Source organism: Suillus bovinus (assembly GCF_016758785.1).
Source record: "Suillus bovinus strain UH-Sbo-P2 chromosome Unknown EDB93scaffold_95, whole genome shotgun sequence".
NCBI classification, from domain to species: Eukaryota; Fungi; Basidiomycota; class Agaricomycetes; order Boletales; family Suillaceae; genus Suillus; species Suillus bovinus.
This window is the reverse complement of record NW_024542151.1, coordinates 110,903-127,105: the sequence shown is the minus strand read 5'-3', so window position 1 is coordinate 127,105 and position 16,203 is coordinate 110,903. Positions and strand designations below refer to the sequence as shown.

Below are 16,203 nucleotides of genomic sequence, written 5' to 3'. Positions count from 1 at the left end.
TAATTTTAACAAGGTTTCTGTAAGCTCGCTGCTTACTATACACTTACGATAGCAAGGATCACGTGAACAATCCCCTTATATTTCTCTGATTCAACGTCAAACTGAGAGTCTAGGCTTATAGCATCCTCACTGCATCATGCTCAAAAGCGAAAGCTCCGTCGAGCAGCCAGTCTGCCTCCGCGTCCAGGAAATTTCGCAGGAGGTTGGAGATTTTCTCATATCCCTCCCGGTGTCACTGGAATCGCAGAAGACTCAAGTCTTCCTGATACACGGTATTAACAAGGTGAATAACCACATATATGTTATGTAATATAATTTTATGTTCTGACATATCTCATTGCTTAGGAAAAGGTGCCAAAAGAGTGCCAGGATGCAGTGTCGGTCCTTGTGCACCAGCTTCAACTGTACCGAGGTAGCGCAAAGGCTCTGATGGCACTTCCAGAATCAGACGGTGTCAAAAGGACGTCGATTTCCACTTATCCCTCGCACAGTACTTCGTGGACGTTCTGGATAAGTTCATAACTGAGCTTCCAAAGGGATTCTCCCGGTCCACGTTCCAAGTGGCGGTCATGCTACCTTGACTTTCACTTCGCTATGGCGTTGGCCGGCAACTCATTTACAAATGAGCAACAAGCCACCGCACTCGAAAAAGATCGATCGCACGTGGAACGGACTTTCTGCAGAAGAAGTCCTATACACCAGTGCAGCAGCGTGAGTATGACTCTACCCAAGACTCTATGCTCAGCATTTCCTTTAGTTGATCTCGGAAAAATGCATGACACGTTCTGCAAAGATGGGGACGACGTGTGCGGTTCCTTCTCGCACTCATCAGCGTTCGCTCGAAGAAATGATCACACAGGTCATCGAACCACACACTATTCACAAGGCAGCAGAGACGAATCAGAACCAGAAGACTTACGGCTCAAAAATCTCACTACGGCGGATGTTAATACATCCCCTGTGGATATGGCTGGCAAGACTCGCAAGGGTAGCCGCAATGTAAATGCCAAAGGTTCTCATACAGCGACTCAGGAGCAGAGGGCCGGAAAGCCTAACCCCAGTGTCAAAACAACTCTTTCACTGGTGGGAAGCTCAATACCAGCGAAAAAACTCTGAAATCAATGCAATCGATAGCGACGTTGTTCAGAATATATTTGAGTTGCAGGAGAATATCAAGAAGCCCCGTAATCGTATTATCCACGCCAGGACTAAGGAGGTAGTGAGGTCCGAAATGACGATCCAGCCGGAGGACGAGGTGCGTGTTTCTCGTAGAATACCAGATGTGTTTAGTCGTCATTATTGATGGATCTGCATGATGCCCAGGGTTTTTCTGACATGAAGGATGTTGTTCTCGAAGCATCAGCGAATACGTTTGAAACCAAGGAAGTCGAAAAAAAGGATTTATACGTCTACCAAAGGTGTACGCCACCCAAAAAAACGCGACAACGAATAACAACGTGAAGTCTAGATCCAAGGGGACACTTGAAGCCGAAGTACATGTGGGTGCATCTTGCGGTGAATCTGGATACTTGATGCTTATATTTATTCATTAGCGTGACGCCTCGGGTGATTCAGACATGAAAGACGGTGATATCCAAGAGATTCCGAAGAATGCTAAAGAAGTCGCCAAAAAGTCTACAAGTCTACGAAAGGCGGGCGGAGCCGGAAGGATGCAAGCCAGAAGAACAAAGCGAAGTCTAAGGAGACAATTGAATCCGAAGATGAGGTGGGTACTTTTTGCAGGGAACCAGCCCAGGCCCTCGACTGACCATATTGCTTAGCATCACTCTGGGGTAGACATACCAGAATCAAACGTAATTAAGCGACATGATCTGACAACTAAACATGTTCTAACATCTATCAGGCAGAGCCCGGGGACTACGATCATGTGAAATTTCCTCGTGATTTGGATGACTGGGACGAATATATCGAGAAAGTTTTCAAGGAGGGCAACTCGCATGTTTTTCTCAAACTTGCCGCTTGGATATCTTGTCGCTTCTGCGAGCTTGCAGGCATCAGCAAGGAAGATGAATTAAAGGGATTGGTGATCCCAAAACATCCAGGTTGGTTTAAGTTTGACAGCAATGATCATTTTCTCGAAGCCTTGGGCATGGAACGCTTGTACGCTGCGACGGCGCACATGGACACACACCCTGAATACCTCGCGTGTATCTTCCGTCAACTCGGTGAGCTGGAGTCGGCAAACGAAATGGGAAGCAGCCACCCTCGACTCAGGCCCCTGCCATCCCCACCGACGCCGGTTGCAAGGTATGTCATATGCGCGCACCGTAGCCTAACTCACCACCATCAGCATGATGTCGGCTCACGAGCTCCCCTGGTTATTATCATTCGTTCACAGCAGTGAATCCGACGATGTGGGAGATTTAATGGATCATCGGGTGGGAAACGGTACGGTAAAGCGTAAACGGACGTTATCGAATGCGACGTTGACGCCAGAGGTGAGCTCAAACCTTGGAATAATTGTAAATATTGACGCATATTTCCAACTACATATATTTTCAGTCGGAACATGTGCCTGCTGCGAAACGTGTCAAGGGTGGAATTCGATCTACGTCACCAGCGTTCAACAGTATGACTCCTGCTTCGAACAGCGACTTCCCAATGGGTGGTGGCACCATGACGCACCCTACACTGTCTCCTGAATCTGTATCGTCATCTATATCTAACATCACCAAAGCCCTTCTCTTGGACGAAAGTTCAGGTTCGACCAGTGAGCCTGCGGATACAAGAGAGGCTGTCACAGACACTGATGGAGATGTATTTACGAATGAAGCGCCTGAGATGGAAGAAGCTATGGTAGACATTGTCGAAGGCGTCGCTGGTTCTTTGAGTGAGCCTGTGGATGGATCATGTTTTAAGGCTGTCGAAGACGGTTCTGGATCCAAGTGCAAGTCTTCTGAGACGAAAGTCGTTGACTTGGAGGTGGGTGCAGCATCCCCATCCAGAAAACCTATCACCATCCAGTTCGAAGCATCACAGTCGATCAGCGACCTCAACACACAAAGTGCATCTGATCCTCGTCACCTGTCCAAGAACGATGAAGAGGTGAGTTTACATTGTCTTCAGTTTCACAGGCAGTCAGCTAATTTATAGGATTGGTTTGCTGACATGCGGGGTGTCGCCCGTCAGCTCAGCTGACCTTGGCTTGTCCACGCGTTTGTGAGGTACTATTCGATTTTTGCTACATTGTGTCGATATACAGGCACCTGTGACTTTGCCATATCGTGATCTTCTGTTCTTACCGCGCGTACATACTCCATGATGCCATATGTCAAGACCTTTGAAAATAACAGCTTCATTCTCACACAGGATATTTCTGGTCCATACAATTAATCATTCGACGAGAAATGCACACAGCGCCAATTATAAATACTTGGAGTGGTGAGCTCTGGAGTGCAAATATTGTGCATTCGTGGCGTGGGAACCGCACGTGATCACAAGTTCAAATATTATAGGCTTGAGCGCTGAGCTTTCTTTCACATTCACCATCACCTTCGCTTCGCTCCTTATGGGAGCATTTGGGCCGTGGGCCCTGGCGTTGAGTTTTGGTTGACTCGCTGCTTAATAATGTCGTTGACGTTTGGCTGCAAGTCTTTTTTCAACATCCCTACAACAAATGTGGCTGTTACATGAGCCATCAAAGTCGCACTATTCGATGTCTTGCGATCACACATAGAAGAACTCCGACGAGTATGGGTCAACGCCGTATTGGAAGTGTCATTTTGCCCATACTAGCTCATAATCTCCAATGATACACCTCTGCGACGTCAGCAGAACAGTGGCCTATGAATATGTTAGCGACAACCATCATACATCCTGCATGGCGACAGCGTTTGAGGCAGTATGGTTCCTGTTTTTAAGTTCCATTTTGCGGGCGTGTCACGATGACAGAAGTATCACACTAGAAAATTGTGATCGACTGCACTGCAGGAGACACAAAGAAACACCTGTGGTGATATTTATCTGCAAGCATGGAAGCCCATACCATGCTGTAACCCGCGTAATTGCTATGGTGCACAATTCCCCGCCCATGAATCTCACGGCCTCGCGCGTCGACCTGAACTTCGTCCAGGCATGTTGTGCTGTAAATGTCAAATTCTTGGAGGAAAAGCATGCCCGCAGTCTCAAACACCGTCTTGTAATTAATCAATTAATCAATTAATCAGTGCGAGGGACTCGCGCACATGACTGTCAAGACTATAGGGGTCGATGTTGTGGCCCGTAGCATATGGTTAAGAATGCCAGTGAGGATGCCCAGGTTTGGGGGATTAACTCCATCTCCGTAGAGTGGTATGTCATGGTCGGTTGGACGTAGATGGGACGTATGAGCATCTCTATAGTAGGGCCACACTCACAACCATCGAAATTCGACTGTGTCGATTTTCGTGATGTTGGATCTGTCATTCGACAATTGCGTGGGGCGTTACAGTCCATACTCCTATTCCCAGTATTTTTGCTCTGTCCCGAACACATTGACGTGGCTTTCGATCTAACCAAATTCGATTTAGGCATTTGTATTAACAAATGCCATCGCTTGAAGACTCTTGACGACTTTAACAATCTTAGCGTGGTAACTTGAAGGGCTGGCAAAACTGTTCTCTCATGTTAGTACGCCCGACGCATGTGGCTGCAATCGAATACTTGTCCATGATTTGTGAGCTTTCGTTTCTTATTCACGAACATGGCTCACCCAGAATCACACAAACCAAGACACGAACACAGTCCAATGTGAGTTTATGTGTTGTATCGCTGCTGCCAGTTGTTGCGTGACTGTTGTTGGTAATCCCAATCAGTCAAACACGCTCTGCCCGACCTCGGTCTAATTGACAACTCTATAGTATATGGTTGGCGATCTGCGGGCATTACAACTTAAAATTTGCTAAGATGCGGAACGGTAAGACAGTGGCCACATATAGCCACGCATTGAACGAATTTGACTCGGCTCCCAGACTTCCAGAACGTAGCGCAGATCATGCTTGAGCAAAATTACAGTTCAGCGGGATCTATCCTTGCAACGAGCCTCGCTATTATTTCCCAAGGTGAGCTGTGCAGACATGACTATTTTTTTTTTACCAACACTTTCAAAGATACATCGCAGAGTACAACATTCCATATATAGATAATCTGCTTGAGCCTCCTTCAAGGCTCCGTTCGTTTCCTACAGAACATGACGAATCCGCTTTCATTGCATGGGAGATAAACCGCATGATAGCACAATCAAGTGGGATGTTTAGGTTTTGGAGACTTCGCGGTGCTTCGTACGTCCCATTTACAAATAGTTTGCAATACGGTTCAACGCTATATCCAGAACGATTGAGAACGCGCTTCAAAATCAATCCCCAATCGAATACTAGGTGGACACCAGTTCTTCGAACGGGCAAAGGTAAGTGATCTGCTACGCGTTCCTTTGGGCCATGACAAGCTAGTCTTCTACTCAGAGTCTTCTACTTAGAATTAAAGATATCTAGGTACACCTCCAGCTCGTTGACAATCCAAGCTTTGAGCCAGCATTTTTTCGCGCTATCAATAACCCTTCACTGGGAATCGGAGACGAGGTGAGGGCCGATTATAGTCAATTGTTGTCTCTTCGGCCCTATCTACTGCTGGTAGTCCCGCAGGGAAATTTTTTCACGAGCACAGACACTTGGAATCTCCCCTTTGACTCTTGTCAAATGCATCCACGACTCTATAATTCGAAACACTCAAAATTAAATATGAGGTCCTCACTAGCTCACTAAAGAAAACTCTGGACACTTGCGACGCTTGTACACCGAACGGCAAATTCACCCCGAGATGCTGAGCATCGTTGGTACCGAACAAGTGGTCGCGCTATATGACATGTGAATTTTGTGTGTCATACATCTTGATCTTGATTTGTTCGGCTGCTAGCTTTTTTTGACTATCTGAACGTCCGTCCTAGGTACTATCATGCCATGTGATGCCGTACACTGCGAGCTTATCATAGAGTTCCCCACGCCCTGGCTTGTTTGTTCCCACTCACCATTTTTACTGACAACAAGTAATTTTACAACCCCTCAAATGCGCAAAAACTTGTCTTTCGCAGTGTGTGCGATATCATCAAAATTTTACACCCAGCGACAGGAACTTCACCAGGAAATTGCAGAGTTTGCATAGAAACTCGCGTTTAGCGTACCTGCCAAAGATTATCAATCCCTTTAAATTCTGCAGGCATATCTCCTCCTCACTCTTTGTAGATGCGTGTTCGTAGAGCGTTATGAGTATGACAAGACTTGGTTATTACTTGGAATGGCCATTAGGTTTGTCTCTATTTATTTCGTCGACAGTGTGTACTCAGTGACGTCTGTCATTCAGGATGGCGACAGACCCGACCCTGCATCGGAAGACATCGATGACCAGGCGAGATAAGCCAGGATGTTGGGCTCGGGATAAAGAAGTTCACGACCGTGAGCGAACATGGCTCTGCCTGAGTATTACTTATATTTGCGGCGCTTTTGTTCTTGTATTTTTCTGGCGCGCTGGGTCGATATGCTCGGTTCGGGAGGGATCTTGCGTATGGGTGGTGAGCATTTCATTGACAATTTGGTACTGATAACTATGCCTATGGGCTCTTCTTCACCTTCATTATGCTTTATGCCGTTTGTACATGCATGCCATCATGCTCTGTGATCTCCTAAGCCGAGTGCGTTGGAGAGGATGGAGAGATGAGAATGAGAGAGTTAGGGTTATTGAGTTGACTGACGGAAGGTGTTTGTGCATAATAATTTTATTGAGCGAAGTACGAGATCGTTAGTTGACCACTTTCCTGGTTGGGAGTGGAAAAAGAAAGATTTTTGAAAAAACCAGATGCAGAAGGGACAACCCGTACTGCTCGATGTGCTCGTCCACGGAGCTAATGCTATGAAGTGCGGGAAATATAATACGGAAATCACAATGCGGCTTACAAAGCCCTAGATCCACGTGTCCCGCCGTCCCCTATCCCACCATCTATCCCATTATCAACCTCTCCTGCCGTCCAGACTGTCATGGAGGGTGCTGATAATAGTAGAGTTCGTCTCCTTCGATAGCAGCTAGCACGCTCATGATTACGATGGTGTGATCATGATAAAATGTGTGAGTTTATTCTCCTCCACTGGCAATAGCAGCTAGCACGATGATGATGACGATTGGGTGACGATGAGATGTGTGACAGCGGCTGATGTAGAAGGGTAGCTGACGTAGCAGACGGAGCGGCGAAACCAACGGCTAGCCCGGAATCTTCCGACCAAATATCAACCATTTCCAACATAAAACGAAAACAGCAAGATCACGAAGAACGAAACAAATTCAAATAATTTCGTTCACTGATGCGGCTGACGTGCAATTCTCGACGGCATCACGGAGGTCTTGTGCACGCTACAAGTTCTCTATGTCGACCTGGAAGTTGTCTAGAACGCTTACGTCGCTGATGCCATGGGGCAGGAGAGGACTTGGAGAAGAATTACCAGTCCTGCAAACATAGCTGTTGCACCCGGGCTAGCAAGACGTGAGATTGCGATAGAGTGCCCACCATGGGTAGCCCAGATGAGCACAGAGACAGTTTTATTGTTATTAGTCTGCATTCGACCCATCTAAAGTGAGTGGAGCACTGTAGACAGCGTAACATGCACAGTGAGCTTGGCGACCAGGCTGACTGCCTCCTGAAGAAGGTCCGCGCTGCAATGTTCTGTAGTAGAAAGATTGATAGGGCTGCCATCAACTCGGAGACAATAAAAGCGCCGGCTGACTCACCCGACGACCTGTCACCACGGTAAAAACTGCTTTCCTTCATTGTCCCCAATTGCAGGCTCCCGCCGAAACCGGCTAAACTGGTGTTCCTTGATGTCCTCTTCTTGTGTCCTCGGGGAGACAGAAATGGGGCTGGTCCCAGCACCATTCATGAGGTCAAGACCAAGATACCTCGCGAGCCTCTGCCGTTGATTATCAACCCGGCCCTTCTGTCACAACTTGGCCTGTGCAATCCAGAACGCGATCACCCAGGCTCTGGCTACATTCAGCGGAGCTGCTGTCAAATCATCAGGAAAGCTTGCAGATGCTTGCAAAAACTGTCAGGAGCAGCCAATGAGGTTTTATTTGCAGTTTGCAAGAACGACATGATCAGGTACGACAGCGCAGGCACGCGCTTAGTAAGCGTCACCCACCATGCCCCTATTGTCAGGGGGTTCAAATACCCATGATGATGTAATTAAGGGTGATATATCCCACGTTCTGGCTGAAGGACTAGCTTGCGCCTGCACATGAATAGCGGCGACTAAGTAGACGTGCACCTTAGGAAGCGCGATCCACATGGAGCAAGGAACCCTTACCCTTAAGAACAGCCTCCCTCGACTGTGCTGGTGCGTATTCCATCTTCTGTACCACATAATGTCAAAGGTTTCATGCAGCCCACGTCCTCCCAGAACCCCGTCACCCGATATTCCGCTACCCGATCCTCCGCAAGCCAGTGGATCTTGTGCCAACAAACCATTTGGATCTGTGCTCACGCAAGAAACGCCAATATCAAGAGAATGTCTGGCTCAACGCCATTTGCAGTCTCTCAACTCCCTCCGCAGGATGAGATCAAAATTCTGCTTGCCGAAGAAATGAAAGACAGATTCGTAGGGCCAATGCCCCCTGCAAAAATTTATGGATGGACTATCTGCCGCGACTACCCTGGCCAGGAAGCCTGTCCTCACATTCATGAGCAGCATTTCCGTAAAATACCAGAAGGTGCATCCGAAAAGTCATTCTACACGCTCCTGGTAAGGAATAGTAAAATTACTTATAAATATTAATCTGATAGTTTTTGTGTTCGTCAGGCAGATGCTATGAAGCCATTCACACCCGGATTTGAGGTCATTGACACTAGTCAACACCCTAGCAGCGGCGTTGAATACGGCGGTTTTCAAATTAAGACCTGACGTAGCACTCTATCCCAAAGACTGTGGTCGCACCAAGATCAACCGACTTTGAACTCATGGCTATGTTTTTGGAGGTCAAAAGTTTGGATAAGCATGATGCGTTCGCGGATCCTCCGCAGGATACGCTCTCTAAATTATTGGGCGAAGAACTCGACATATTTCTGAACAATTGGAAATTCGAGTGCGACACGACAAATGGAATGCTCACTAGGGGTCAGATGATCGCATATGCGCTCACGCAGATTGGGTGTCAATTCCGCCAATTTGCATTCTCGGTCGCAATCATCGGCAAGCACGCTCGCATTTTACGCTGGGACCGTGGAGGGGCTGTGGTGACTGAGAGGTTCGACTATACGGAACAACCTGGGCTCCTTGCCGATTTTTTTTGGCGGTTTAGCCTGGCCAGTGCAGAGAGGATGGGGTTGGACCAGTCAGTAACCGAGGTTGAAGCTGATTTTGATACCCTTGAGATTTGCACACCAAGCTCAAATTGCCAACGTCAACCAAGTTGTTTTATTATGGGGTGCCAGATGATGACATAAGCCGCGCTCATCGAGACGATCCTGATCTGACCGCGCTGTATCGTTACATTGGTCCGCGTCCTCACTTTCCGTCACGATCCCTAATAGGTCGTGCCACGCGTTCACTTCCTGTATACTGATCCAGTAAAGGACCGTGTTGTATACCTGAAAGACACGTGGAGGATCGACTCCAATGATATGCAGAAGGAAGGCGATACCTACCGCCAACTGCACGGTTATCAAGTCCCTCACATCGCGCCCTTTGAACGTGGCAACGACTTAGAAGGTCACGGGTCACGTACAGTGACGCATGAATATGTAGAGGAGTCGTGGGTGTGCGGTATGCCTTTTGCCACTGGTCACGTACACTATCGCATGGTGCTCGGTGTGGTTGGACGCGAGCTGTCGATATTCCGATCCACATATGAGCTCGTGAGCGCGGTGGCCGACGCCTTGGAAGGTTGGTTTCCCAATTTTGCGCCTCCCTCCACGGATATTCATTTTCCCTGCAGCCCACGAGGATGCCTATCATAAGGCTGGTATTTTGCACCGGGACGTGAGCGTCGGAAATCTCATTGTCACAGACGATGGGGAGGGTCTTCTCATCGACTGGGATTTGTGTCGGAAGCGCGGTACAATCCAAAAGAGGACGTCATGACCGGACGGTAAGTGGCGTTTGTGCTATCCTTCTTGTCATAAACTTACGATTGCTATAGGGCACTTGGCAGTTCATGTCAGCAGCATTATTGAGTGATCCGACGAAGCATCAGGACTTCGAAGATGATCTCGAGTCCTTTCTTCACGTGCTGACATGGACAGCAATACGCTACTGTCCGAGTAATTTGACTGCTCAGGAGCGCTCTTCGTATCTTTCATTAATCTTCGACGAAGTACAGGAGAAGAATGGTGTATATGTCGGCGGTGATTGCAAATGTGGCCGTCTAGTAAGAAACACGTATCTCCCGTCCGAGTTGGTTGCATTCTCAGCCGGTTTCACCTCTCCTCGACCTCCTGAGGGAGATTAACCCTCCTTTTGCCGTGCGTTACCAGGTCCCTCCATCCAAAGAAGACTTTCATACCTATGAAACGACAAGGACTTCCGTTGAGGACTTGACCACTCCGTTTTGGGCCAATATCCTTGCCGGCTTGACCTACGGACAAGTATCAACAGAAGCTTGAGAATCTAAAAAGGCGTTCTTGGTTCCCTTTGATGATTCGGGCTTACCTGCAAAACCCAGACCTTACATGGCCCACGGATGACAAAGCCGAGCGCTTACCCCTAGGAGCCAAGTCCACTGCTACGAAGAGGCAGAAGGCACAGAACTCGAACCGTATCAATAGTCAAGATGCGGCAAGGGCCCACAGCCGTTTTCCTGGGGAGTTGGACGATACAGCAGGTCAGAAGTCAACTGCTAAGGAAAACAGGTTGGTTAAAGCGTCGAAAGGTTGCGTGATGCTTTGCGTTCAACGGTCTGGCCGGTGTAAGGATAGCAGAGACGAAATAGAATGCCTTCCAGGAACACCAAAGGGCAGCTGAGAAGATAAGGGTGTACTCGGACGGATTGGTGATAGACGGAGGAGTTGGCATGATTCCGTACTCTGCATTGTGTAGCAAGACTTGGATACATGTTCACCATGTCGATTGTGATGCAGGTCTGCTGGACACAAGAGAAGTTACCAGTTGCCATGTGGGAAGACGGGACTCGCAGCCTAAACATCAACGACATCTTATGGGCCGCGAGTCAACCAAAACGCAACGTCAGAGCCCACGGCTCAACAGTTCCATAAGGGAACGATAGCGAAGTGTGAATGGTGAGGGAATGAAAAGGGTGAATGCGCGACAATTTAAACCTTGTGATTATGTGTGGTTCACACGCCACAGGCGGAGTTTCAACATATGACTTACCTATCAGTTGCCAGTGGTGTACCGTGGGATAACCATCGAGTTATTCACGTGAATAACTAGGTGAATAGCTCGAGTGGTGAACACTAAGTAGCCAGTTGCACAGGAAATCTGAGATGATGTAATGAAGAGCTTACAGTCGTTTGCATTAAAAATTTCACCCCTTGATTTGGACACAACATCTTTGTATGTATTTGGCGGATGTAAATTTGTCGAGTTTCATCTTGTTTATACCAGGGTAATTGGACGAGCGGGGCTCCTCAGCAAACTCGTTCCTCGGGGTCTACCCGTGTTTATCCTTGGGGGCTCCTTTAGTGGAGCCTAATCTTATGACAGTCTATATCTAGCGAGACTCGGTGAAATTGGGGCCTTGCCTTTTCTCACTCGATTTACTCGTCTTGCTAGGTACACTGTCAGCCCTTCTGTCAGTTTAAGTTTTCTCACTCGATTTGCTCGTTCTCTTGAGCAATTGTAATGCTGAGGTGCTCAACCTGGGGTCGGTTGTTTCGACCTTCATATGACTAAATTGACCGCATTACAGGGGTAACTGATCCTTTTACATTTAGGAGCCTAACAGAAATTTGATTTGTAAAAGTCTTATTCTATGTGTCCACCTGTCCGCATCTGCTTATGTAAGCAGGGTCGCCCCTGTCTTGCTACCTCACAGTGATCGATTTTTTTCACAACACAACGGTCGATTGGCTCAGCATTTTAATGATTTAAATACACTCAATCTCAAGCTATATAAAACTAAAATCGATCTATGTACATTTTGGAGCAACAGATCTCTGATATATGGAGTCTTGTGTCAAGTTTGCCCACCTGTCCGACCCCATCAGCAAGTAGAGTTGCAGGAAGTATAACACATCTTTGATGATGATCAAAGATGTGTTATACTTCATGCAAACTCTACTTGCCTTGGTATGTTCATACCTCTTCACTTATGATGATACTGATGAGTTACTGGCTTTGAAGCACTCAACCCCAATGTCAAGATTGCATATGCCGAACATCAGTGGGACAAAGAGTCGTTCGATGAGTACTACCATGATGTGGCCCCGAACTCTGTTGCTGTAGAGGCTGACAACGAACAAGGGACATCTGACTTGCATGGTCAGTATGGCCATTCATGGGTGCTTGCAGCTGTTCAAGCACGTCTCACATCAGATCGCACCAAGCTGGGACCCTCGCGCTGAACTTACGGCTTATATTGGAAGTCCTCTCGAGCAGACTGATGATGTCGTAGGTTGGTGGGGGGTGAGTGTTTATGCTATCACAAGCATACGAGTTGACTAATGAAAATTTGTCAGCACCACCAGTCACAGTACCCGACTCTTTCACGCATGGCCAGGGACTACTTGTCCATACAAGGCTCTGGTACACCCTCAGAACGTGCCTTTTCAAGTGGCGGATTGACGGGAACCAAACGATGGAACCGTCTCAAAACAGACGTGTTTGAGAGCTTGCAGTTGTTGAAGAGTGCGTACCGCAATGGTCATATCTCTGCTGCCAGTGATGCCGAGCAGCACTTGGATGCACTGATTGCTGCCCTCCATGATGATGCAGATGAAGATAGCGAGTAGTTTTATTTTATCTTTGTTGTATAGCTACTATCTTGCACTACTCTACGTCTCGGCCAAAATTATTTTTTTGGGCTTAGATGTGGATGGTCCAGTTCAGGGTTCGGACCCTTTATGAACTGGAACTGGATCGTTATTGGACTGGACCGATGGTCCGGTCCACGGTTCTGTTTGTGGAGAGAACTGAACCTATAGTTCGGTTCTTGGTTCAAAGAATTTTGCCAGAGAACTGGACCAACCGGACCCGTCATCACTACCTTGATGACATATGTCCCTTATGCAAGGTCTGCGGAAGAACGCCACCAGCCGCCTGGGTATGTGTTGCGATACTTGACCAGTCCATTTTCCGTACAAACAATGTTCGTGATGATCGAGTTTTTCAGCCTTCATATGACTTGCCTTGTGTCGAATAGACATCTCACTTTCAGATAAAGAATTTACTAGAGGTCATTAATATCATCGAGATAAAGTGATTAATGATGATTGATCAACTGGGGCTCAGTAATTTCAATCTTCATATTAATTTAAAATTGCCAAATTCCATGGGGTTAAATTATTCCTGTACATTTGGGAGTCTACTGGAAATTGAGTTTGTAAAATGTCTTGAAGGAATGTCCAGCCAATGAACTTCTCAGACTTTCCGACAAATTTCATTCGGACTTTCCTTTGAGCTCGAAGTCAAAGTGAACGTTTTTTGTATACTAACTTACTTAGTTCAAGTCTCACAGACGTCACTTAATATAATTGTCGTCATCATCTCGAGCTCATTACTGGCCAATCATGATTTTGGGTCAATTTTCTGCTTCGGTATTTGTTGACAACAAGCCACTGCCGGAATATAAAGAAGTCAAGTCCAGAATGCTGAAAGAGAATTCGATGACTTGTTGGATTGCGTCAGAAGCAGGCAAGGTATAGTATTAATCATACTTGTGCTTCTTTCCTGGGTGTCATCCTTCAATGAGGGTCAACCTGTTGATACAGCCAGGTTCGCTTCGCAATCTTGCACTTTTACCTCCACATTCTTTCCTGGGTGTCACTCCTCCATGGGAGTCATTCTGTGATAAGGCCCAGTGAGTTTCGCAATTTTGCACCTTTTACTTAGCTGAGTTCACTTTTTTGCTGGTGTCACTCCTCCATGGAAGTCATCCTGTTGATAATGGTACCTGCTATTGACAATAGCCAGCACATTATCACAAGATGACACCAATAGAGGAGTTTGCTGTGATTAAAAAGCCCTCGCCTGTTGAATTGTCATATACTTCAAAAATATCTATTAGTCAATAATACAGGGCATCTGTGGCTACTATAGGTAGGAGGAAGAACGCGAAATAAGTATAAAATTGTATGGGCAGAGGGGAAGTGAGTCAATGTAACCACGAGAATAGTGAAGATTTAGATATGAAAAGATAGCCCCATGGAATGGAAGGGCACAGGCGCAGAGTCTAGATAAGATATGTAAAAATTCAAGGCACTACCAAAATGATGTAGAATCAAATATGAAGAGATAGCACCATGAGCGAACGAGACGAGAAAAGACAAAGCAAGATGACTGTTAACACCCCAACTAAGGTTGGCTGATGCTAAGGCGAAGGACTGACAACTAATGTGCGAGACTTAGATAGTCACTGCAAACAACAAGGAAAATTCCCTTGTATCTAAGGACACAGAGAAAGTGGGTGGAAAATCGACCCAGAACATGAGTAATGATAGCACCAGTGGATTGGAAAGGGCGCAGGGCGCAATGAGTCATATATAAGATATGTACAAGGCGGGTGGCATGCACAGTGATGACTTCAATGTCTCAATATAAAGTTAGTACAAACACAATCAATTCATATACATTGAGGAGCAACAGGCCTGCGGGGCTGGACTGGGTAGAACAAACGAGCTACAAACCAGTTTGGGACGACCATCCTGGCACGGTGTTTACCTTCAAATTTACTTCTTTAGGTGGGTCATTTCTACTACATGTGTACCCAACTCACGCTACCAGTAGTGGATAACTCATGAAGCTTTGCAGAAGTTGTACCTTGCGAGGCTCAAGTGCATTGGCTTTGACCATGCATTAGATCAGCGCATTAGAGATGAGGTGTCTCACATGACACATGACAAAGCTAAGTGGATTGCCCTGCAAGCACTGCTGACTTCAAAATGAAGAAGACTGATGAAGTGAAGAAGAGGAATCGAAACTGTGGGGAAAATGAGCAAGAAACCAAGGAATCACAGTGAGTCCTGAATGCAAGCAAAAATCTACCAAGGACAGTGTTAGTTTGACCTCTACTTCGCTAAAGCACCTGACTGACGTTCATTCCCAACTTCGCACGCTGAAGTATTGCCATTGCATGCAAATTGTAGTAATTGGACCTGCAGGGGCTGCATAGGAGGAATCACAGTAAGTCCTGAATGCAAGCAAAAGTCTACCCAAGGACAGCTACTGAGAAGGAATCCTATTAGGAAGACTCAAGACATGATCTGAATCTAAAGCTTGGTACAAACGCAGTAGATCTATGTGCATTTAGAAGCATCAGACCTCTGATCTGTGGAGTCTGCTGAAAGTGTGCTCAGGTGTCCGCATCTGCTTATGTAAGCAGGGTCGCCCCTGTCTTATTGCTCACATGATCGATTTTTTCAGCCTTCGTACGACTTGCCTTGTGTGTTCGAATAGACATCTCAATGGGGGGTTATTGAAACATCGGGATTCCAATGGTAATGCTACTTTTGTTCAAAAAATCATGTTCTAAAGTTATGAGTGAAGAGTGAGTGTAAGGTTGCCATGCTGAGGTGCTCAATCAAAGGTCGACTGTCTTAGCCTTTTGATGACTGTAATGTCTCAATCTCAAACTAAATACAACCACAATCGATCTATGTACATTTATGAGCAACAGGTCTCTGATATGTGGTGTCTTGCTTCAAGTGTGCCCACCTATCCGCATTTGCTTATGTAAGCAGGGTCGCCCCTGTCCTGTTGCCTCACTCAAAGGTTGATTTTTTCAGCCTTCATATGACTTGCCTGGCTTCAAATGAAACTTGATTCTAAGGTTATTAACCACCCTGGATGCGATGGCAATGCTTATTTTGTCCGAAAAAATCATGTTTCAGAGTCATGCTACCCCCTCCCCCTACCTACTCCACCATGAAGCATGATTTCATGTATATACTGATGTAAAAAGGATTTGAATAGTGTTTTTGGATCATAAAAATAGATTGAAGATGTGTTCAAAGTGTTTTTGGCCAATATGAAATGTAATGTGTAAGTTGAC

At 46.5% G+C, this 16,203-nt stretch overlaps 3 protein-coding genes across 3 annotated transcripts; all 3 read left to right on the top strand.

Moving 5' to 3' along the window:
* Positions 1-136: 136 nt before the first annotated feature.
* Positions 137-3,159, top strand: EDB93DRAFT_1255539 (uncharacterized protein; the record flags this gene model as incomplete). Its single annotated transcript, XM_041453798.1, has 13 exons — positions 137-283; positions 346-490; positions 537-701; positions 758-1,083; positions 1,148-1,255; positions 1,324-1,418; positions 1,469-1,499; positions 1,554-1,730; positions 1,782-1,814; positions 1,865-2,268; positions 2,312-2,459; positions 2,524-3,066; positions 3,115-3,159. The coding sequence occupies 13 exons, from the start codon at positions 137-139 to the stop codon at positions 3,157-3,159; spliced, it is 2,367 nt and encodes a 788-aa protein (XP_041302487.1).
* A 1,543-nt stretch (positions 3,160-4,702) lies between these two features.
* Positions 4,703-6,408, top strand: EDB93DRAFT_1108122 (uncharacterized protein; the record flags this gene model as incomplete). Its single annotated transcript, XM_041447803.1, has 9 exons — positions 4,703-4,749; positions 4,860-4,915; positions 4,971-5,060; positions 5,256-5,279; positions 5,376-5,404; positions 5,490-5,576; positions 5,752-5,861; positions 6,237-6,299; positions 6,327-6,408. The coding sequence occupies 9 exons, from the start codon at positions 4,703-4,705 to the stop codon at positions 6,406-6,408; spliced, it is 588 nt and encodes a 195-aa protein (XP_041302486.1).
* Positions 6,409-7,550: 1,142 nt separating this feature from the next.
* EDB93DRAFT_1108121 (uncharacterized protein) lies at positions 7,551-11,248 on the top strand (the record flags this gene model as incomplete). The annotated part of the gene is made up of 14 exons (XM_041447802.1): positions 7,551-7,615; positions 7,652-7,789; positions 7,826-8,165; positions 8,312-8,375; positions 8,413-8,780; positions 8,838-8,873; positions 8,960-9,373; positions 9,424-9,532; positions 9,606-9,920; positions 9,973-10,016; positions 10,045-10,125; positions 10,177-10,404; positions 10,632-10,885; positions 11,077-11,248. 14 exons carry the CDS (start codon positions 7,551-7,553, stop codon positions 11,246-11,248), a joined length of 2,628 nt encoding a protein of 875 aa, XP_041302485.1.
* Positions 11,249-16,203: the final 4,955 nt, after the last annotated feature.